The sequence below is a fragment of the Lutjanus erythropterus genome, chromosome 13, assembly GCF_056507025.1.
Source record: "Lutjanus erythropterus isolate fLutEry1 chromosome 13, fLutEry1.hap2, whole genome shotgun sequence".
Taxonomy (NCBI): Eukaryota; Metazoa; Chordata; class Actinopteri; order Lutjaniformes; family Lutjanidae; genus Lutjanus; species Lutjanus erythropterus.
Window position 1 is genome coordinate 39,252,486 of NC_139329.1, and position 24,007 is coordinate 39,276,492.

General features: G+C 40.4%; 2 protein-coding genes across 8 annotated transcripts; one reads left to right on the forward strand and one right to left on the reverse strand.

The window, feature by feature from the left end:
- Positions 1–432: 432 nt before the first annotated feature.
- On the forward strand, positions 433–2,635 carry LOC146317128 (muscarinic acetylcholine receptor M4-like). The gene has a single exon (XM_084733674.1). The coding sequence runs from the start codon at positions 481–483 to the stop codon at positions 1,789–1,791; it is 1,311 nt and encodes a 436-aa protein (XP_084589800.1). The 5' UTR covers positions 433–480; the 3' UTR covers positions 1,792–2,635.
- Positions 2,636–3,374: 739 nt separating this feature from the next.
- On the reverse strand, positions 3,375–23,767 carry LOC146317129 (NACHT, LRR and PYD domains-containing protein 12-like). Of its 7 annotated transcripts, none has more exons than XM_084733615.1 (9): positions 23,322–23,744; positions 22,791–22,940; positions 22,442–22,561; positions 21,964–22,052; positions 19,392–21,300; positions 16,340–16,513; positions 10,729–10,905; positions 4,834–5,007; positions 3,375–3,998 (listed from the first exon to the last, which is right to left on the reverse strand). In XM_084733615.1, exons 2-9 carry the CDS (start codon positions 22,919–22,921, stop codon positions 3,986–3,988), a joined length of 2,787 nt encoding a protein of 928 aa, XP_084589741.1. In that variant the 5' UTR covers positions 22,922–22,940; positions 23,322–23,744; the 3' UTR covers positions 3,375–3,985. The 7 variants fall into 7 exon arrangements, with proteins under 7 accessions (XP_084589741.1, XP_084589739.1, XP_084589742.1 ...); XM_084733611.1 differs by lacking the exons at positions 3,375–3,998; positions 4,834–5,007 and adding an exon at positions 6,999–7,437 and having other exon boundaries at positions 19,392–19,963; positions 20,012–21,318; positions 23,322–23,757; XM_084733612.1 differs by lacking the exons at positions 3,375–3,998; positions 4,834–5,007 and adding an exon at positions 7,001–7,437 and having other exon boundaries at positions 19,392–19,963; positions 20,012–21,300; positions 23,322–23,746.
- Positions 23,768–24,007: the final 240 nt, after the last annotated feature.

Consider the following 24,007-nt stretch of genomic DNA (forward strand, 5'->3'; position numbering starts at 1 on the left):
GCCATCTCTGTCTCCATCTAGTGGCTGAATAGAAGTACGACACCAGTTCAAGCCAGGTGGAGGGAAAGACTGTCTACAGGCCTCATTCACACCTTTTCAACCATTCAGGTCCTTTTATTCTCCAATTATCAGCTGTTTCGTGTACAGATTACTTTATTTCTGCAGTAGAATCTACCGGAACTACTTTCTATCTACTGGAAAGAGTCGAAGAGATGATTTGTGGAAAGAGTTGCTGCAGTTGAGTTTTGTTTTTTGTTGTTGTTGTTGTTGTTGTTGTTGTTGTTGTTGTTGTTGTTGTTTCGAGCACCACAGGCTGAGTGTCCTCTAGTTCTATTATATGTGAGAGAAATCAGACTCTACAGCTGACGCCTCCAAAGATCCAAAGCTCTGCAACAACTACGTATTTTTTTTTCTGTGTGTGTGTGTGTGTGTGTGTGTGTGTGTGTGTGTGTGTGTGTGTGTGTGTGTGTTTCAGGAAACATGGGACGAGGACCTGAGTCTAACCTCAACACCTCTGTTTGGCTCCGCCCCTGCGTTAATGCCTCCTGTCAGCCTCCCATCCGAGCAGCATGTCCGTACAGCACGGCTCAGCTGATCCTCATCGTCATGGTAACCACGTCCCTCAGCGTGGTCACCGTCCTGGGCAACACGCTGGTGATCCTGTCCATCAAGGTGAACCGTCACCTGCGGACCATCAATAACTACTTCGTGCTGAGCCTGGCAGTGGCCGACCTGATCATCGGCCTGCTGTCCATGAACCTGTACACGCTCTACCTGCTGCAGGGCCGCTGGCCCCTGGGGGCCACTGTCTGCGACATGTGGCTTGTTGTGGACCACGTGGTGAGCAGCGCCTCCGTCATGAATCTGCTGATCATCAGTTTGGATCGGTACCTCTGTATGACGCGGCCACTCAGTTACCCGGTGCGGAGGACCAGCAGGATGGCCGGTCTGATGATCGGCGCCGCCTGGCTGCTGTCCTTCATCCTCTGGACCCCCGCCATCCTCTGCTGGCAGACGGCCGGGGGCAAACGTGTCGTCCCTGACGGGGAGTGTTACACACAGCTCCTCGTCAGCCCTGCTGTCACTCTGGCGACGACGCTTCCTTCTTTTTACCTTCCGGCGCTCGTCATGGTCAGCCTGTACAGCCGCCTGTCCGCCGCCAGCCACAGTCGACTGAACGCGCTCCAGTCAGGACGAGGCACGCTCAGAACGTCCAGTCCATCCATAAAAGACTTCCTCTTGAAACGACGCAGCTGGGTGACTAGCGACCTGGACTCAGACCTGTCTGTGAACCAATCAGAGTCCAGCTCTACGAAGCCCAGAGGGAACCAGAAAGGGTCCAGAAGTCCGTCTGACGTCTGTCTGTCCCCTCTGCAGTGTCATCCTCGGGCTGCTGCCCGCCACCCCAGAGACGAAGAATTAAACAAGATCGAAAACGACTCTTCGTCCAACGCCGACCTCCACAAGACGGCGTTGGCAGCTTTCTCCGCCTGTCCCAGCTTCAAGTCTCAGGAGAGACGGAGGCGTCGAGTGATGGCGAGGGAGAGGAGGGTCACCAAGACCATCCTGGCCATCCTCCTGGCCTTCATCCTCACCTGGACACCCTACAACGTCCTGGCCGTCATCGCTGCCTTCTGTCACGTGTGCGTCCCTGGCGTCCTGTGGACCACAGGATACTGGCTCTGTTACATCAACAGTGCCATCAACCCCGGCTGTTACGCCCTGTGTAACGTCACGTTCAGGAAAACCTTCTGCAGCCTCCTGCGCTGCCGCCGCCTCAAGCTGCGGTGACGCTGCTGACTTCTTCTCAGCTGCTGGCAGGTACAGGAGGACATGTTCTGTCTTTGTGGTCCATTGGTCAAAGGAGATTTTATTTGGATCCCCTAAAAAATAAAAGACTGGAAAAAAAATCTGCAGAATTTAAGATTTATATCTGCAGTGCATCTTTTATAAAGCATTTAAAAAGTGCTGATTGTTTTAAAAAAAATAATAAGAGCCTGTTAATTTCATCCAAATGAACCGAACTAACTTACTTCAATAGATTTTTGAGTTTTGAGCCCAACTCACTCAACTCTAAAGTTTTAAAAAAGTTTCATCAGATAAAGTTTTGCTGAGATAATTTACTTTTCGTCTTTATACAAAACTTGAATCTTTGAGTTTTAGAAACCCCCAAAAATTTAATTTCAAAACTTGAGTAAAATGGTTGAAGTAAGTTGCCTTGAAAGTTTGAGTTTTCTCAACTTTTTTTTCAGTTTGTTTTCTTGATGAGAGGAAATAAAAAGATTGAGACGGCCTGTTAACTCAGCATAATGCATTTATTTTTTATTTATAAAGTATTTCATGTGTATAAACGTGTCAAGATAATATATGTTGATGTAGAAATGACAGTAACAACGGTCAGGGACGTTCATTAATGACCAGATTAAAATCAGTTTGAAGTGCTTTTCTTTCAGTTGTCACACCTCTAAATACTACAATACCCATGAGCCTCGGCCAACTTCTCTCTGAAAAAACAGAAATCATCATCATGATTTTGTTGAATAAATGTGGAACAAAACATTTCTCTGTAGCGGCTGAACTGATGTAAAATCTAAAAGTAAAACGAGAAACTTTTCTCTAAAACTGTGATCTTTAGCTTCAGTTTGCTGCAGAGTTCTCTCAGGGTTTTAAAGGGAAAGTTCATAATATTTGAGGTGTGGTTGTACGAGGTACTACCTACAGCAGGTGGAGGTCGACATGCTGCCAGTTTGGAGACGCAGCAGGAGTATCAGTGTAGGAAGCTGAACACTGTCCTGCTGTGGACAGGGTCGGATTTTAGACACCTAACGTATCATTCAAGTGTACATATACTTATACTTATATACTATAATTAGAATATTTTCACTGCATTACGTTGCTTTAAGACTCACTTTTCTGACAGGAAACCTCCGTTATATAAGACAAATACCACATGTAATATTTAATATATGTACAGATATGATACCTGGTGTTAACGAGTGTCTTGGGTGACCAGATCTCAGGTGGACAGTGTTAAATATAATTTTAAATGAATCACCAAAACATGTTGTGATCTGATCACTCAAAAAACTTACAGAGGAGGATTTGACCACATATGTATGTAGTAATAATACAATAACTGTCTTATCTTTTTATCTGTAATGTACAAATAGTTGATAAAAACACAAACAGCAGAGTTCAGATTTGTTGAAGCCACAGGAAGTAAGTTGATCATGTGACTGTTTTGATTCTCTCAGGTCTGGAATTAAGTCATTTTTAGAACCAGCTAACTTTGGTCTTTGATAAACACAAATTTACTGAGACAAAATATCGAGAACTGAAGCCAAAACTAATGGCACAATAACAACAAGTGATAATTACATTGTATGAAGACAAAACTGTATTAGTACAATTAGCTGATAATTAGCCCACATCAGTAATCAATACACACATCTTCTTGTCAATTCAGCATCAATATAATCAATAAAAATAAACTGTATTTGTGTACTTTACGTTTTGTTTTTCGTCTCCTCGAGGCTCAGGTTAAAGGGGAAGTGAAGTTACTTCAGTCAGCTGTAACGTGGCTACATGAGCAGAATAGTTACTGAGAGGCCGTGTGTTGTGTTCAATGTCACAGGAGAGAAATAAAAACTCTGTTCATCAGTGTTACTACAGCGTCCTCCTGCATTCTTCACAGCACAGTCGTGTTAAAAGCTAATTACCACAGATAAATGTTACCAGCAGAAACACTGAGCTAAGCTAATGTTAGCTAGTTAACTGTAGCGACGGTGGTCTCTTGAATATTATGGGGTTTTCCTCTGTCAGTCAGTGCTGGATGAAGCTCTCCTCTCCACTCCACCTCCCAGTAACTCGGCCCAGTCAGAGTCTCTCCACACACAAACTGCTGCTGCTTCAACCTCTGTGGATCATCAGGACACAGCTGATCCTCTCAACACAAACTCCTTCATCATCATCACTCTGACTGAGATCATGGCCTCCAGCTGATGAGAGAAGCAGAGAGACAGCAGGAGTCATAAATCAGTGTTTACAGAGACTCTTCTTCATCACATCCAGTATAAAGAGCAGCAGGACTTCAGTCCTGTTCAGAGCACAAGTGGAGCGGCTGTGGAGCGAAGCTGCTTCCTTTCAGCTCTCATGTTAACCTGTTGGAGTCGACACACTGAGCTGGAAGCTCACAGACCATCAGGTCTGTTGACTCTGCAGATTTCACTCAAGTACACAGTGGAAATAACCTGCTGAGAGTCCCTGAACGCATCATGACTGCAGAAACACAGAGACATTCACTGCTCACTTTAATGATGGATTTACTGCTGTTAGAGTTCAAAGCTGTTAAAAACCAGAGTCTCACTTTGAATATTTCATCTACTTTTCAAATATTAACATGATAAACATGTGAACATTCAAAATATTTGGACAAAACTAAAGACACATGGACAGATATATATATTTATGATGTTAAAGGTCCTACATGTTCATACAAAGACTGAAGACAAATCATCAGCTGTGGTTCCTGGACTTCAGCAGGTTCTGGTCTGTACAAAGACCACATGGTTACTAAATGTAACCATGGTTCTATGAAATAAGAGCCAGTGATTTGCAGGCTTCAGTCAGACTGATCTGAGATCTGTGACAAAGATGAACTGATCAATTGTTTAGTGTTGAAACAAAGACTTTGAGATCCTGAAGCCTGTCACCGTTCTCCTCTCACAGCTTCACTGAGGAAAACAGGAAATACTGGATCTTTACTTTGATTCAAACTGTGTTTACTTCAATACTGCTGAAACCAGCATGGACTGACTCCGCCCCTCTACTGACCTCACAGTCTCCAGTCGACAGTGTGGACTCTCCACAAGATCAAGCAGCTGCTTCACATCTGAATCCTGCAGGTTGTTGTAGCTCAGGTCCAGTTCTGTCAGATGGGAGGGGTTGGACTTCAGAGCTGAGACCAGAGAAGCACAGCTGATCTCTGACAAACTGCACCACCTCAATCTGAATAAAGAATAAATGATGAAGATAAAAATCCATTTATAATCCAATCAGATGTGTTGAGGTTTTAAATGTGCAGCTCAACATTACTATGTCCTAATCAATGAACTTTTCTCTAAAATGAGCAGAGTGACTTTGTCATTGTGTTATTGTGGATCATCATAATGTCAGCCTTCTACACACATCATCCAAATGTCAGCACAACATTCACACACCTATTCATGTCAACACACATTAATAACATGCTGCTGATCTCAGACCAGTCTGGAATAATCATCAAATCAGACATGTTGTTACTTTCACTTTCATTCTCTTCTGTTTCTTCTCATTCAAACAATCATGTGTCATTTGATGAAAAATACAGACACATGTTTTCTGTACAATTTCAAAATGTTCAATATGAAATCAATCAGACTTTATCAAATAAATATTCATTTCATCAAGTCCTGAACTTTACAAACATGTTTAACAGCTGTCCCAGCACTTCTGCTGTTTCTGCTACGTTTAACTCAATAGTTAATAATCATGCAGCTTTATTTTGAAGTTATGTTTTGGTGTTTTTGTCTTTATTGGACAGGACAGCTGAAGAGCAGACAGGAAAGGGGGTAGAGAGAGAGGGGAGGACATGCAGCAAAGGGCTGCAGGCAGGAGTTGAACCAGCAGCTGCTGCAGAGGACTAACAGCCTCCATACATGAGGCAGACGCTCTACCAACTGAGCTACAGGGCCGCCCTGTTAATAAGCATGAACCTTTAAAAAATATACAATACAGAACAGGTCAAGCCTCTGGTTTCATCACAAATTGATTCTTCTTTATTCTAGACTTTTTAAAACTTGCTGCTCCAGTTGTGGTCGGCTACATTACACATATTTTGAAGCTTTCAGTCAAGGCTCAATCCTGGGGTCTGTCCTGTTCACACTTTATATCAATGATATGACCTCAGCTGTCACTGGCTGGAATATTCATCTTTATGCAGATGACACCATTTTGTTGTGTATTGTGAATGATGCACACTCTGACATAAATTCCCTCCAACACTGCTTTTCTCGTCTACAAGTTGCACTCAGTAATAATAAACTGCTTCTCAATGCAGACAAATCTAAATTCATGTTGTTCAGCACATCAAAAAATATGAACCTTGACAGCCTCATCATCTCCACCAACAATGGTACAAATACTGAAAGGCTCACAGAGTAGAAGTACTTTGGTATTTGGATCCATGAAAAGTTCACCTTTAAATATCATGTTTCCAAGCTGCTGACTTCTCTACCAATGAAAACTGCTTTCTTTTATAGAAACAGACTCTCCTTTCTGCTGCAGTGTAGAAAGATGCTTGTTGAGGAAACTTTTTTTTTATCAGTCTCAGACTGTGGTGATATTTTATACATGCACACCTCTGCTGCCACTCTGAAGCCCCTGGACTCTGTTTATCACTCTGCCTTCAGATTCATCACTGGAGACAGTTATAACAGCCATCATTGTGACTTGTATACTAAGGTTGGGTGTCCCTCTCTCTGTGTAAGACGTGAAAGACACTGGCTTTTATTGATTTATAAAGATCTTATGGCTCTTTTACCTTCGTACATCAGTTCAATCATTTCTTTTGATGTGGGCTCTTATCAAACTCGGTCTAGTGACTGGATTACACTGCAGCTGTCGACTGATTTTACTCAATCTGGAAAATCCACTTTTTCATATTGTGCACCTGTAATGTTGATCAACAGGCAGAACAATTTAAAGCTTTCCTCATTTTTATCCACAGGACAATTTCAATCTTTAACTGTACTGCATTTTAGTTCTAGATGTTCCTGTTTTACCTGATTAATGTCTTCTACATTTGAACTGTTTTTATTTATTATTGACACTTTGATTTATTTTTACATTTTTATTGTGGCTTTTATTGTTTTTTACTTCTTGTTGCCGCTTTTATGTACGTTTCTCTTTGGTGTTTTCTGTGTCTAAGTGCTTTTTTGATTTCTTGATGTCTCACATGGAACAAAGATGATAAATGTTGATTTAATTTGGCAGCACATTGAAGGATAAATCCTACAGTTTCCTTAATAACATGAATCCAGTTTGACTTCAGACTAAATTCACAGATAAACTGTTCAGACTGACAAACTTTAAAAAAGAGCTGTTGTGATTTGTGCTGAAACAAACCCAGAAAACAAGAGAACTGAAGGAAATTTAAAACTTCTCTTGTGGATTTCATTTTGGTAGATATACACTGTACAAGAGCAAAATACATGAACTGACCTCAGAGTCTCCAGTCGACAGTGTGGATTCTCCAGTCCAGCTGACAGAAGCTTCACTCCTGAATCCTCCAGGTCTCTGTTGTAGCTCAGGTCCAGTTCTGTCAGATGGGAGGGGTTGGACTTCAGAGCTGAGACCAGAGAAGCACAGCTGATCTCTGACAAACTGCAGCCCCTCAATCTGAATAAAGAATAAATGATGAAGATAAAAATCCATTTATAATCCAATCAGATGTGTTGAGGTTTTAAATGTGCAGCTCAACATTACTATGTCCTAATCAATGAACTTTTCTCTAAAATGAGCAGAGTGACTTTGTCATTGTGTTATTGTGGATCATCATAATGTCAGCCTTCTACACACATCATCCAAATGTCAGCACAACATTCACACACCTATTCATGTCAACACACATTAATAACATGCTGCTGATCTCAGACCAGTCTGGAATAATCATCAAATCAGACATGTTGTTACTTTCACTTTCATTCTCTTCTGTTTCTTCTCATTCAAACAATCATGTGTCATTTGATGAAAAATACAGACACATGTTTTCTGTACAATTTCAAAATGTTCAATATGAAATCAATCAGACTTTATCAAATAAAAATTCATTTCATCAAGTCCTGAACTGTACAGACATGTTTAACAGCTGTCCCAGCACTTCTCAGCTTCAGAACTGTAGAAATTAGAATAAAAAGAAGTAAAAATATGATTAATTTCAGATGGAAGTGTTCATAGTACACCATGAATGTTTTTGATACAGTCTATAGAAGCTTGACGTTCTGATTGTTTTAACTTTCTGCATATTCATAGTGTTTTGTTTGGGTTTTGAAGTGAAGAAATTCTGCCTGTGCAGAAGAAAGAGATCTGTAAGTCGACTTTGCAGCAGATAAGAATTTCTGCCTGTCCTCAATATAATTTAACGTTTGTTGGGATTCAAGAAAACTTATTTCCTGGTCTGATTCCTCGAGTTTCTCTTGATGAATTCTGTTCAGATACGAAGAAAAGGAGATGCAAACTCCTCTTCTATGACACGGGGTTGATTCCCAGAGTATGTATGGGTTGACTTCTGACTGACGATTGTCTTGTATGAAGTCACTCACTCTTTCAGTAACGTTAGTTAGAAAATCATTATTTTGTAAAAGAGTCGTGTTAAATCTCCATCTTTTGACTTTGACTGAACCCAAGAAGTTTTCCACAGAAAAGATAATAGGAGAGGGTCAGACAAAAGCAGATGACGTCCCGTCACTCTGGAGGTTTATTTAACAAGTGATGGAGAAACAAAGAAATCATCAATACGAGAGAACGAACGATGACGTGAGGAGAAAACAGTGTCATTGGTGGAAGGATGTAATAATCAGCAGATATCTACAACATTTCAATCTTTTAAAAAGGATGATAAAGAAAAAGATGAAAGTGTGTGTGAAGCTGGAGCAGAGCTGAGTAGAGTCAATATAAGGCTCGACTAACAGCTGAAAATCCCCCTCGAGAATCAAGATGGCGTCTGAAAAGTTTAACAAAGTTCATTTAATTGAGTCAAAGAGTTTGATGTGAAAATCATTAGAATCATATATTGAATCTTTGGAACTGTTTAACACAGAAATGACATGATAAAATCTGCCTTCATTATCTGAACCAGAAGCTCTTCATGTTAAATTGAACTTCCTTCTAATCAATATCAACACCACCTTGGTCTTAGTCGGGGCAGAAGAGAAAACTGCCACCATCTACAGTTTGTTCTGAAATCTGCTCATATCAACAGATTTGAAGGGGGTTTCCTCAACAAAAGCATTTCAACGTTCTTTTATTTGAAATATTCTGAGCATTTTAGTCTTTTTACAGGAGAGTTTAACCCTCAAACATTCAAAGTCAACATTTGAAGACTGCTCATATTTTCCTATGAATAACAAAACCTGCCAATACATCATTAATACTAAAGACCATAAACCCAAACAAGACATAAAAAGAAAACATCAAATATAGCATGAAATCCCTGTAATAACTACCTGAGATACAACAGACACACAAACGTACAAATAAACAATCTACAGTTTGACAAACAAAATGAAAGTCAATAAAAAGAGTCAGTATGTCAGGAGAGCATCAGTCAAAGCTCCTGTAAAGTGACTGTGAGAAGGATCATATTAGGAAGCCAGAGTTTCCTGATAGAAGCTGGAGACGCTCAGTCTGAACTTGTTTTACACAATGAAGAGAAAAACCAGAGAAAATGACAAGCAGGAGGAGAAAAAGAACAAAAAACTAAATGAAGACTTCATTTAATTTAATTTATTAATTATTTTCACCAGTCTTCTTTTTTCCTGAATATATAATCACCTTTCCCTCATATAGAATATAAGTGTTCCTTAATTAGAGGATAATAAGATGGAGGTTAGGAGTGAAGGAGAGAGAGAGAAAAAAAGAAGGAAGAAAAAAACATAAAGTAGAAAGAACTTAGCTGAGAATATCAATATCTTCAGTATCTAACAGAAAAAGGAAGATCTTTCAATCATACGACTATAATTCAAATCAATCAGTTTGTCTAAATGATCTTGTGTGTTTGTTTCTGGTCTGGTTTCCTTCTATTCCCTCCTTGTTGTGTCTGAACCCAGCAGCTCCACTTCATCCCTCGACTCCACTGTTAAATATTGTTAACCAACCACTAATGATGACACTTTAAATGGTGGAGGAAGAGAGAAGGAGGGGATCAGATAATCAATTTATTTCACCGTCATATCAGATTCTTCAAGGAAGACTGTGTCATTATACAACAAATCAATAAACAAATAAATAAATAAAACCAGAGGTTGAGAGGAAAAATAAGATTCCAAAAGAATCACACATTTAAATCACAGTATCAGTCAGTGTCATCAATTAAAAATATAAAGTTAAAAATTAAACAACCAAAAAAATTCATTTTGTCTGTAAATTGATGAAAATTAAAGAGTCTGAGAATCTAGAAAATATATCACATGTTGAAGTGTCGCCTGTCGTTGGTCAAACATCAGACACCAAACTTCAAACACCTGAATCTGTGTGTGTGTGTGTGTGTGTGTGTGTGTGTGTGTGTGTGTGTGTGTGTGTGTGTGTGTGTGTGTGTTTATGTATCAGTTCCAGTAAAATACTGTGTTGTGAAGGTTTTGTATAAAAAGACATTCCTGAACATGTGTTGAACTTGTTTGACTTTTTTGATTTCTTGATGTCTCACATGGAACAAAAATGATAAATGTTGATTTAATTTGGCAGCACATTGAAGGATAAATCCTACAGTTTCCTTAATAACATGAATCCAGTTTGACTTCAGACTAAATTCACAGATAAACTGTTCAGACTGACAAACTTTAAAAAAGAGCTGTTGTGATTTGTGCTGAAACAAACCCAGAAAACAAGAGAACTGAAGGAAATTTAAAACTTCTCTTGTGGATTTCATTTTGGTAGATATACACTGTACAAGAGCAAAATACATGAACTGACCCCAGAGTCTCCAGTCGACAGTGTGGACTCTCCAGTCCAGCTGACAGAAGCTTCACTCCTGAATCCTTCAGGTCTTCGTTGTCACTCAGGTCCAGATGTGTCAGATGGGAGGGGTTGGACTTCAGAGCTGAGACCAGAGAAGCACAGCTGATCTCTGACAAACTGCAGCCCCTCAATCTGAATAAAGAATAAATGATGAAGATAAAAATCCATTTATAATCCAATCAGATGTGTTGAGGTTTTAAATGTGCAGCTCAACATTACTATGTCCTAATCAATGAACTTTTCTCTAAAATGAGCAGAGTGACTTTGTCATTGTGTTATTGTGGATCATCATAATGTCAGCCTTCTACACACATCATCCAAATGTCAGCACAACATTCACACACCTATTCATGTCAACACACATTAATAACATGCTGCTGATCTCAGACCAGTCTGGAATAATCATCAAATCAGACATGTTGTTACTTTCACTTTCATTCTCTTCTGTTTCTTCTCATTCAAACAATCATGTGTCATTTGATGAAAAATACAGACACATGTTTTCTGTACAATTTCAAAATGTTCAATATGAAATAAATCAAACTTTATCAAATAAAAATTCATTTCATCAAGTCCTGAACTTTACAGACATGTTTAACAGCTGTCCCAGCACTTCTCTGCTTCAGAACTGTAGAAATTAGAATAAAAAGAAGTAAAAATATGATTAATTTCAGATGGAAGTGTTCATAGTACACCATGAATGTTTTTGATACAGTCTATAGAAGCTTGACGTTCTGATTGTTTTAACTTTCTGCATATTCATAGTGTTTTGTTTGGGTTTTGAAGTGAAGAAATTCTGCCTGTGCAGAAGAAAGAGATCTGTAAGTCGACTTTGCAGCAGATAAGAATTTCTGCCTGTCCTCAATATAATTTAACGTTTGTTGGGATTCAAGAAAACTTATTTCCTGGTCTGATTCCTCGAGTTTCTCTTGATGAATTCTGTTCAGATACGAAGAAAAGGAGATGCAAACTCCTCTTCTATGACACGGGGTTGATTCCCAGAGTATGTATGGGTTGACTTCTGACTGACGATTGTCTTGTATGAAGTCACTCACTCTTTCAGTAACGTTAGTTAGAAAATCATTATTTTGTAAAAGAGTCGTGTTAAATCTCCATCTTTTGACTTTGACTGAACCCAAGAAGTTTTCCACAGAAAAGATAATAGGAGAGGGTCAGACAAAAGCAGATGACGTCCCGTCACTCTGGAGGTTTATTTAACAAGTGATGGAGAAACAAAGAAATCATCAATACGAGAGAACGAACGATGACGTGAGGAGAAAACAGTGTCATTGGTGGAAGGATGTAATAATCAGCAGATATCTACAACATTTCAATCTTTTAAAAAGGATGATAAACAAAAAGATGAAAGTGTGTGTGAAGCTGGAGCAGAGCTGAGTAGAGTCAATATAAGGCTCGACTAACAGCTGAAAATCCCCCTCGAGAATCAAGATGGCGTCTGAAAAGTTTAACAAAGTTCATTTAATTGAGTCAAAGAGTTTGATGTGAAAATCATTAGAATCATATATTGAAGCTTTGGAACTGTTTAACACAGAAATGACATGATAAAATCTGCCTTCATTATCTGAACCAGAAGCTCTTCATGTTAAATTGAACTTCCTTCTAATCAATATCAACACCACCTTGGTCTTAGTCGGGGCAGAAGAGAAAACTGCCACCATCTACAGTTTGTTCTGAAATCTGCTCATATCAACAGATTTGAAGGGGGTTTCCTGAACAAAAGCATTTCAACGTTCTTTTATTTGAAATATTCTGAGCATTTTAGTCTTTTTACAGGAGAGTTTAACCCTCAAACATTCAAAGTCAACATTTGAAGACTGCTCATATTTTCCTATGAATAACAAAACCTGCCAATACATCATTAATACTAAAGACCATAAACCCAAACAAGACATAAAAAGAAAACATCAAATATAGCATGAAATCCCTGTAATAACTACCTGAGATACAACAGACACACAAACGTACAAATAAACAATCTACAGTTTGACAAACAAAATGAAAGTCAATAAAAAGAGTCAGTATGTCAGGAGAGCATCAGTCAAAGCTCCTGTAAAGTGACTGTGAGAAGGATCATATTAGGAAGCCAGAGTTTCCTGATAGAAGCTGGAGACGCTCAGTCTGAACTTGTTTTACACAATGAAGAGAAAAACCAGAGAAAATGACAAGCAGGAGGAGAAAAAGAACAAAAAACTAAATGAAGACTTCATTTCATTTAATTAGGGGGCCAAGCCCGCGGGGACTGGGGAACGCGGATGCAAGCATACGCGTTTCCCAGTACCAGCGGTGCTGGGAACCCTATTGTTTTCGCTCAGATTTTTATTATTTTTATTCTTCCGCCAATAAAAGTCCTGCTGCAGGCTAAACCGTGCAAGTTTGGACGATGCAAATTTGAGGGCTGGCCCACACCCTGGCACGTACCTCAGACGCAAAAAACTGCACATGTACGCCTGCAGGGGGCGCTATAACCAAGGACAACGCGTTTTGGCCTAAAACTCCCACACCGTATGTCGCACATTCAAAAACCTTATATCCCCATATTCCTTGAATGGAGCTGAGTCACTTTGTAATTGGCCACGCCCACTTCCGCCTAAATAATTTTTTCGCAAAATCGCAAAAACTGGCAAACCAGCTTTTTCGAACTCCTCCTAGGGATTTTGTTCGATCTGCACGAAAATTGGCCCGGACACTCTTCTGCTCCTCCTGACAAAAAGTTATCAAAAGATTTTTTTTGGGTTGAAAATTCCGCGAATTATTAACGAACAAATTTCCGTAGCTAGCCGTAAAAATGGAAAATGTTGCATATCTCAGTCAAAGTAAATGCTATCGACACCAAATCAGAGATCCTTGGTTGGCATGAGACTGGGAGCCTATGAGCTGAATTTGGCGAATTTTGGCGCCTAGGGGGCGCTAGAGATATGGGAAGTTTATATCTCTAGAACGGCTGCACCGATTTCTACGAAATTTGGTTCGTACGACGTAGGGCCGGTCCTGAGGCCATATCTTCAAGGGGGTCATGACAGGTCAATGTGGGCGGGGCTTATTACAAGATAAACAAAAAAAATTAATTTCTGCCAAAGTATAATACTTAGGGTTTTGAAATTTTATGGGTACATGTAGAATAGGACTCAGACCCCGCCTACCGAAAATCGCGTTTGTGCTCCACTAGGGGGCGCTATAACGCATTTTTGCCTATAACTTCCACATTTTAAATGACACCTTGAAAATTCTTATATTGCCGTATTCCCTGAATAGCGCTGGATTTTCTGACGTAGGCCCCGCCCACTTTCGCCGAAAATTCCCGTCGCTAAGTCGCCACATGTCCGAAACCTACTTTTTCGAACTCCTCCTACAGTTTAAGCGCCATGTGAGCCAAACTTTGCACATACGATGTCTAGACGTGTCTGATCTAAAGTTATCAAAGGAATCGTTGAACGACAAAAAATTCGCTAATTATAACCGAACGATTTTTTGGCTAGCTCAAAAAACGCATGTTGTGTCATATTTCGGTCAAACTACAGTCTTTCGACTTCAAACTTAACAAGCTCGTTCCCGAGGTCATCCACAGACTCTGTGCCAAATTTGGTGCTGATCGGCCAATAGGGGGCGCTACAAACCCAACAAGGTGGCGCTATAACGCATTTTTGACTATAACTTCCACATTTTAAATGAGACGTACAAAAATCTCATATTGCCGTGTTCCCTGAAAAGCGCTGGATTTTCTGACGTAGGCCACGCCCACTTTTGCCGAAAATTGCCGTCGCTAAGTCGCCGCATGTCCGAAACCTACTTTTTCGAACTCTTCCTACAGTTTAAGCGCCATCTGCGCCAAACTTTGCACATACGATGTCTAGACGTGTCTGACGAAAAGTTATCAAAAGAATTGTTGCACACCAAAAAATGCGCTAATTATAACCGAACGATTTTTTGGCTAGCTCAAAAAACGCATGTTGTGTCATATTTAGGTCAAACTAAAGTCTTTTGACTTCAAACTTAACACGCTCGTTCCAGAGGTCATCCACAGACGCTGTGCCAAATTTGGTGCGGATCGGCCAATAGGGGGCGCTACAAACCCAAAAACATCAGGTTTCCCAAAAGTTGCTCAGAGTCGTCCTAAATTCGCTGTGCATGATGTGGGTTCCCTCCTGAGGCGGACCGCAAAGTTACCTAATGATTGGTCATGAATACCGCAGCTCGGACGACGGCGCGCGTCCCCGCGATCGCCCCGAGCCCCGCGTCCCTCGGGGCCCGCGGCGGTGGGTTCCGAGGGCCGCTGGGACCGGCTCGCGCGGGGAGGCTTGGCCCCCGTTCATAACTGCTTGCAGTTCTAGTTTATTAATTATTTTCACCAGTCTTCTTTTTTCCTGAATATATAATCACCTTTCCCTCATATAGAATATAAGTGTTCCTTAATTAGAGGATAATAAGATGGAGGTTAGGAGTGAAGGAGAGAGAGAGAAAAAAAGAAGGAAGAAAAAAACATAAAGTAGAAAGAACTTAGCTGAGAATATCAATATCTTCAGTATCTAACAGAAAAAGGAAGATCTTTCAATCATACGACTATAATTCAAATCAATCAGTTTGTCTAAATGATCTTGTGTGTTTGTTTCTGGTCTGGTTTCCTTCTATTCCCTCCTTGTTGTGTCTGAACCCAGCAGCTCCACTTCATCCCTCGACTCCACTGTTAAATATTGTTAACCAACCACTAATGATGACACTTTAAATGGTGGAGGAAGAGAGAAGGAGGGGATCAGATAATCAATTTATTTCACCGTCATATCAGATTCTTCAAGGAAGACTGTGTCATTATACAACAAATCAATAAATAAATAAATAAATAAATAAATAAATAAATAAAACCAGAGGTTGAGAGGAAAAATAAGATTCCAAAAGAATCACACATTTAAATCACAGTATCAGTCAGTGTCATCAATTAAAAATATAAAGTTCAAAATTAAACAACCAAAAAATTCATTTTGTCTGTAAATTGCTGAAAATTAAAGAGTCTGAGAATCTAGAAAATATATCACATGTTGAAGTGTCGCCTGTCGTTGGTCAAACATCAGACACCAAACTTCAAACACCTGAATCTGTGTGTGTGTGTGTGTGTGTGTGTGTGTGTGTGTGTGTGTGTGTGTGTGTGTGTGTGTGTGTGTGTGTGTGTGTGTGTGTGTTCATGTATCAGTTCCAGTAAAATACTGTGTTGTAAAGTTTTTGTATAAAAAGACATTCCTGAACATGTGTTGAACTTGTTTGACTTTTTTGATTTCTTGATGTCTCACATGGAACAAAAATGATAAATGTTGATTTAATTTGGCAGCACATTGAAGGATAAATCCTACAGTTTCCTTAATAACATGAATCCAGTTTGACTTCAGACTAAATTCACAGATAAACTGTTCAGACTGACAAACTTTAAAAAAGAGCTGTTGTGATTTGTGCTGGAACAAACCCAGAAAACAAGAGAACTGAAGGAAATTTAAAACTTCTCTTGTGGATTTCATTTTGGTAGATATACACTGTACAAGAGCAAAATACATGAACTGACCTCAGAGTCTCCAGTCGACAGTGTGGACTCTCCAGTCCAGCTGACAGAAACTTCACTCCTGAATCATACAGGTTGTTGTAGCTCAGGTCCAGTTCTGTCAGATGGGAGGTGTTGGACTTCAGAGCTGAGACCACGACTTCACAGTGAGTCTCTGAGAGTCCACAGAGATTAAACCTGTGATGACAGAGAATATGAAAGTTAAAGAATAATAAAATCTGACTCTTTATTATAAAAATAAAGTGACAAAGCACATGAACCTGAGCGTCTGCAGCTCAGCTGGTCAGTCACTGATCACAAGGTTTGTGGTTTGAAACTTGAGCTCCTTCTGTCCACATGTCAAAGTTTTCCTGAACAACATCAGGAAACACAAACTGCTGTTTTTGGACACAAGTGTCCAAATGACTGTGACGTAAACGTGTCTTATTTTGATGAACAGCTGATTTGTGTTTGTTAAACTTTATTTTAATGAAGTGTAAAATCACTGCAGGTTGTTACTGCACTCGTATATATTTACCTCAGTCATGTGTTTGTGTGTATTTTGATGAATCTTATGTTTCTCCATCTGCTTTTCATCTCACACTAAATGAACTGAATGACTCCTGTTGCATTAATAGTTTCATTAGTACTAAAGACTGAATGATGATTATTTATGGATGATAGTTTTTCTCAAGTGGAGTTCAGCAGTTTAACAAGATCATTTCTTCTGTGAGCCTGGTGAAGATAAAAATCCTCCAGTGAACTGAACCTACTGAGCTCTCCTTCACTGGCAGAATGAACCTGGAGGACGTCCCAGGAGCTGACTGTGTCCTGAGCTGCTGTCTGAGGAAATCAGCTGACAAATACACAAAGACTGTGGCTGCAAATTCAATGAAAACCAGCGTGGAAATGAGAGCTGCTACTTTCTCTGCATATGTTGCCTTTAGTGTCTCTGTTGTGAAATGGTGCAGAAAGGAAACACGTTGTCTGACAGTTTGTGTTTGCATTTCTCACATTAAGGTGACCAGATGGAAAAGCTTCAAAGTTTCCATGAAGTCAAAATCTCCATGTTTCATAGTTTTGATGACATGTGTATTGATGTATATGTCAGCGGCAGTGGAAGACATCTATCAGGCCTGATGTCGGGGCAGAGCCTCAAACATCAGCAGAGACTCAGCTCACCCTGCCCACCACCTCATCAAACTCCTCCCCTCTGGCAGGACATACAGGAAATACATGCACACACCACAAGACTGAAAAACAGCTTGTTCCCTAAAGCTGTAAAACTGCTGAACACAGCCTGAACCCCCTCCCACACCCCCACAAACTCCCACTAGAGAAGGCAAGCTTTTGGCTCTGACTGAGAAGGTGAGACAAGGCATGAGGAGCAAACAACTCCTGAAGAAGGTCAGCTGCAGGGAGGCGTCCCTGTTCACTGCCCCGCCACCAGGAGATGTTCTGGGCTAAGGAGCCAAACATCTATGAGCGGTGGTCCCCAGCTGATGACCCTGCAGCTAACAAGTGGGCACCGGTGGAGGAGCTGCAGGCCGAGAGCCTGGCAGGATGAACACCTACCTGTTCACATTAAACACATTCTGAAAAAACAAAAACAGGGTTTACCTAATTTTTATGTCTTTTTGTTTACAACATAATTCCATATTTCACAGTTTTGATGTCTCCAGTATTAATCTACAATGTAGAAATATAGAGATAAAATAAAGATATATTTTCTTTTCATACCTTTACATTTCCATATTTTAATATTTGTATATTTCTATACTTGTATATTGTGTTCTTGATGTATTTTTCTAATGTTCTCTTGTATCTTTTCTAATCTCAGGGAGTTCCATCATAAGTTCATTGTGTTCTTGTCTGCAGCAGAACAATAATAAAGAATCTTGAATCCTAGTTTTGGCCGTAGAGATGTCTGCCTTCTCTACAATATAACAGAGCTGGATGACACGAGTCCTGTGGAGCTCAAAGTGACAAAAAATACATTTGAAAAATTCAACGTCTCTTTCCAGAAATCACGACCTGGTTTCTCAAAATAATCCTCAGACTTTGTTGTGAGCAGTTTCATGTAGGAACTACTTTCTTTCTGCAGTTGAATCTACTAGAACTACTTTAGACTCGACCACATGATCCACAGACGTCGCTCAGTGAACGCAGCAGTGAAGTGTGTCAACAGTTTAGGATGTTTGTCAGTGAATAAGTGCTACACCTCTTCCAGAACCAAGCCAAGTTCCTGTGTCCTGCTAAAAGAGGGTTAGTTCTGAACTGAACAACAACATCAGCCCAGACTGAACTACCAGAGACAGAGATCTTCATTACTGGTTATAAAACAAACTCATTTCTAGTGCAGCAAATCATCTGAAAAGATCTTCATTATTGGAACTAAATGATGTAAAATCACACCTTTTATTAATGAGGATGGAGAGGGGGACGTTTGATTTGTTCTTCAAGAGGGAGGATGGCCTCCCCTCACATCCTCTCTCAAATCAATCAATAATTATAGATATTAGGAATAAACTGTAAAAATGAACGGAACAGTTCTTCATATGAAATAGATCAGAAACTGCTGAGAAGAAATATGACAGCAATAACTGAATAAAAGATCAAGTGAAAAAACTTCCCTCAGATCACAAGTATTACATGTCTGTGTGTCTGAATATAAAAAGATCAATAAACAGACACATTATAGAAACATAGTGCACACACTGTAAAAAATAAAACTACTGTCAAAACATTTTCAAGTCCTCATATTTCCCTGCTGAATTTGTATCAAACCTCCATCACCCAAAGAAAGACAGAAGACGACAGAAGAAACTTGTTTCACTGACTTGATGACTATAAACACAAAAAATGACTTTTGTAGATATTTGTAGTTTAACACATGTTGAATTATTTCTATTATTATTATTAAACATTTGTATTCATTATTATTATTTTAATTCTAGTTGAAGGAAACTTTTACAGTGTAGAAGTTTTATATTGTTCATGTGTGTAAAGTCTCTTTAATACTGAAGGCTTCAGCTTTTTGTTGCTTTATAATGTTGATAATCACATCTGGACTTACCGAGCCTTTCTGCAGTTCCTCACAGCTGGAATCAGTCTCCATCGTCCCTCATCTGATGTGTTGTACTTCTTCAGGTCCAACTCATCCAGAACCTCCTCTGACATCTGCAGCATGTAGGCCAGAGCTGAGCACTGGAACACAGAGAGTTTCTTCTCTGATCTGTTCTCTGACTTCAGGAACTCTTGGATCTCCTGATGTACTGAGTGGTCGTTCATCTCCGTCAGACAGTGGAAGATGTTGATGCTTCTGTCAGGAGAGATTTCATTACTGTTCATCTTCTTCAGGTTGTTGATGGCTCTCTGGATGATTTCTGGACTGTTGTCTCTCTGACCCAGCAGGCCTCCTGAGTCTCTCTGATCCAGCAGGCCTCCTGAGTCTCTCTGACCCAGCAGGCCTCCTAAGAGTCTCTGGTTGGACTTCAGAGAGAGACCATGAAGGAAGCGGACAAACAGGTCCAGGTGGCCATTTTTACTGTTGAGGGATTTCATCATGACTCTCCTCAGGAACTCATCCAAAGATAAGTTGTTTCCACGGCCTGTGTCTCTGTATATCCACAGGAAGTCCTCCAGTACCTGTGTGTTGCTATAGTTTTGGTCTTTCCCCAGGAAGTCCTCCAGTACCCGTGTGTTCCTGTTGGTGTAACAGTGGAACATGTAGACTGCAGCCAGAAACTCCTGAACGCTCAGATGAACAAAGCAGTAGACTGTTTTCTGGAAGATCACACTCTCTCTTTTGAAGATCTCTGTACAAACTCCTGAGTACACCGAGGCCTCTGTGACATCCAGACCACATCGCTCCAGGTCTTCTTGGTAGAACATGATGTTTCCTTCCTCCAGTTGTTCAAACGCCAGCCTCCCCAGCTTCAGAAGAACTTCCCTGTCAGCCTCTGTCAGCTCCTGTGGACTCGTCTCATGTCCCTCATGGTACTTGTTCTTCTTCCTCTTTGTCTGAACCAGCAGGAAGTGTGAGTACAGGTCAGTCAGGGTCTTGGGCAGCTCTCCTCTCTGCTCTGTAGTCAACATGTCCTCCAGAACTGTAGCAGTGATCCAGCAGAAGACTGGGATCAGACACATGATGTGGAGGCTCCTGGATGTCTTGATGTGTGAGATGATTCTGCTGGACAGATCTTCATCACTGGACCTCCTCCTGAAGTACTCCTCCTTCTGGGCGTCGGTGAAGCCTCGTACTTCTGTTACCCTGTCAACACATGAAGGAGGGATCTGATTGGCCGCCGCAGGTCTGGAAGTTATCCAGACCAGAGCCGAGGGAAGCAGATTCCCCTTGATGAGGTTTGTCAGCAGCACGTTGACTGATGACTTCTGTGTGACATCAGACACAACCTGACTGTTGTTGAAATCCAGTGAAAGTCTGCTTTCATCCAGGCCGTCAAAGATGAACAGAAGTTTACAGACAGCCAGCTTCTCTGCTGTGACCTTCTGTAATGTTGGATGGAAAACATGGAGCAGACTGAGAAGACTGTACTGCTCATCTTTGATCAAGTTCAGCTCCCTGAACGAAAGCAGAATCAGCAGACTGACATCTTGGTTTTCCAAACCCTCTGCCCAGTCCAGAGTGAACTTCTGCACTGAGAAGGTTTTTCCAACTCCAGCGACGCCGTTGGTCAGAACGACTCTGATGCGTCTCTGTTGGTCAGGTAAGACTTTAAAGATGTCCTGGCACTTGATTGGAGTCTCATGGAGGGTCTCCTTCTTGGACGTTGTCTCCAGCTGTCTCACCTCATGTTGGGTATTAACCTCTTCACTCTGTCCCTCTGTGATGTAGAGCTCAGTGTAGATCCTGTTGAGGAGGGTTTCACTTCCTGTTTCATCACTTCCTTCAGTCACACGTTCACATCTCCTCCTCAGACTGATCTTATGTTCATCTGAAACCTCCTGCAGACCACCGTCCACTAAAAAAGACAAAAAAGCTGTGAGACAAAACAAAGACAATCTGTTGGTATTTTCATTACCAATAAAAAACAATGTAAGAATATTTAAAGAAGTAAAGGTTATAAAGTCCAGTTTCAAGGAAACATCAGAAATTCTCTCTTTTTCTCTGACTTCCTTTGACTGTGTGTCCGTGTTAGAGATTCATGATGTGGATTTTATTCAGCTGATTCTGATAAATTGATTCTCACGGCTGATACTGATAAGATAAATGTTAATTTCACATTTTTGTTTTTTAAAAACAGGTTCATATAACCTGTAGTGTAAACTTCATAAATATACTTCAGCTTTTATAGAACATTTTACCAAAGAATTCAAATTAAGTGATTAAACAATCAAATATTATAACTGATACTTTATTTATTACTGATCTATAACTGTGACAGGTCAATATCAGCTGATCATTTATCGGCTCTGATATTTATTGTGCTTCTCCAGTCGGTGTAGGTGTTTGATTGACAGCAGAGGCGACAGGCTGAGCTGCAGCTCTTCATCTAAACCAAGGACCCTTACAAGATTTACCAGGGACCCCCTCATGTTCGTCCCCTGGAATAATTAGATAAAGTCTATTTTTTACTCTTCTATAGTCTTATTTATGTGAAAGATGGACAGATGTGCAGTCTTACTTTGTTCAGTGCTGCTCTGACTGTCGGTCTGCAGTCCAGGTCTTGTTCTGTGAGGTAAAATACCTGTTTCTGTCCATGAAGTCTGGAGGCTGTGAAGAGAGCAGAGACGGCAGCTTCAGTTTCAAGATTACTGTCACCAATTCACCCCCAGCAGAGACACACTGGGGTCGGACACAGACGCTACATGGATCCATCTGGACACATCTCAAGATCATTTTCTCAGATTCTGAAGATTTAAAAATCTTTACAGCGACTTCAACATCAGAGCAAAGATATATGAACATTTTATGGAAGTTTAAATGATGAAATGGAGGTTCTCAGCTGTTTTGATGAAGAAATAAAATAAGATCCATCTTAGTTTGAAACAGTATCTGCACTCATAGTTCTGCATCATCAATATAAATATTTTAGCATTTTGTCTTTATCCTTAATGAATCATCTTCCATCAGGTCAGTTTACAGTAAAAACAGTCTCTTACTTTGTGTCTGAGGGTCCAGGTTCATTACTGAAGGCTGGAGGTTCATCTTTGGACCAGTCACTCTTCATGGACAGACAGCTGGACACTGGAGACTCTGCTCTCTGTCTGTTGGACTGAACTCTGCAAACAACAACATGTTTTTATTCACATAAATCCTCTTCTGTTCCTCCACATTGACACTTATCCAGGCCAGGAAACATGTCTGATAATGTCAGCTGATATCTTTTTAACAAACAACATTTTTAATCTGTCATCAAACTGTATGGAACCCAAACCACCATGTTCTTTGCTTTTGTACAACAGATCCCTTTTAGTCACCTCCCAGTTTACAGTTAAAACAGTCTCTTACTTTGAGTCTGAGGGTCCAGGTTCATCACTGAAGACTGGAGGACGATCTTTGGACCAGTCACTCTTCAGAGACAGACAGCTGGACACTGGAGACTCTGCTCTGTCCTCCTCCTCCTCCACACAAACACTCATCTTCTGATCTGAACTCAGTCTGAGAGAAACAGGAAAACTGACTGTGAGCTCAGAGCACAAGTTTGTTCAAGAGTCAAACACAGGAAGTAACACACACACACACACACACACACACACACACACACACACACACACACATGCACGCACACATGCACGCACACACACACACACACACACAGTGTACAGTATAATAAATCACCTCAGTTTTCTTTAAATCTGTCTGTTTTCTCAGGTTTCAGCAGGTTTCATGTGAATTTTTCAGCCAATCAGGACTTTGTGTCGACAGCTGAATCAAACTGTTGAGTTCATTCTAACATTTCTTTCCTCTACAGTCCACAGGGAGAAAACTGACTCACACACTTTGACAGTAAAATCATCAAAATGTTGTATTAACACTCACCCTGCCTCAGCCTTCAGTTCTCCTCCGTCTGCTCTGATCTGTCCACACAAAATGGAACCTGAACGTTCTGACTGAACACTTTCACTTTCAGGTTCCTCCCTGTTCTCATGTTACTGGATCACATGGTCAGTGTTGCTCCTCCCCTCTACATTTACAGGAAATCACTTGATCTGTGTGTGTGTGTGTGTGTGTGTGTGTGTGTGTGTGTGTGTGTGTGTTGTTAAACATGATGTGTTTATGAGCGTCTCTCTTGACTTGAACAGACTGAATTAAAATGAGTTTTGGTCAAAATGTTGGTCGGCTGCTTCGACTCCTCCACGTCTCAGAGGGAAATATTCTACTTCTCTGAGAACTTCTTCAACCAGCGGGTCGACTAGCTGACTGTACTGAGACACAGACCTGCTGGAGATCAAAGATCACATCAACATCATAACACACGTCTCTTAAAAACAGATACACAACATGATGACCTGCTGAGGTTGATTGATTTATTGTAGATCTGCTAATGATTACATCACACTACGATAACTTTATCCAGGTCGACATAATAAACTGATGAGTACAGGGAAGTTTGATTCTTTTAATAGTTTAATAAACCTGAAACTGATCAGCTGACACTCCAAATACTCACCTGCTGTTTGTCTTCTTGGTCCTCAAACAATAATATAATATAATATAATATAATA

Coding starts and splice junctions, on each gene's coding strand:
- LOC146317128 (XM_084733674.1), top strand. CDS start 481: ATGGGACGAGGACCTGAGTCTAACCTCAACACCTCTGTTTGGCTCCGC.
- LOC146317129 (XM_084733610.1), bottom strand. CDS start 22,921: ATGAGTGTTTGTGTGGAGGAGGAGGAGGACAGAGCAGAGTCTCCAGTG. Junction 16,514..19,391: donor AGGAACTGCAGAAAGGCTCG/GTAAGTCCAGAT, acceptor CTGTCATCACAG/GTTTAATCTCTGTGGACTCT. Junction 10,906..16,339: donor TGTCGACTGGAGACTCTGAG/GTCAGTTCATGT, acceptor TTCTTTATTCAG/ATTGAGGGGCTGCAGTTTGT.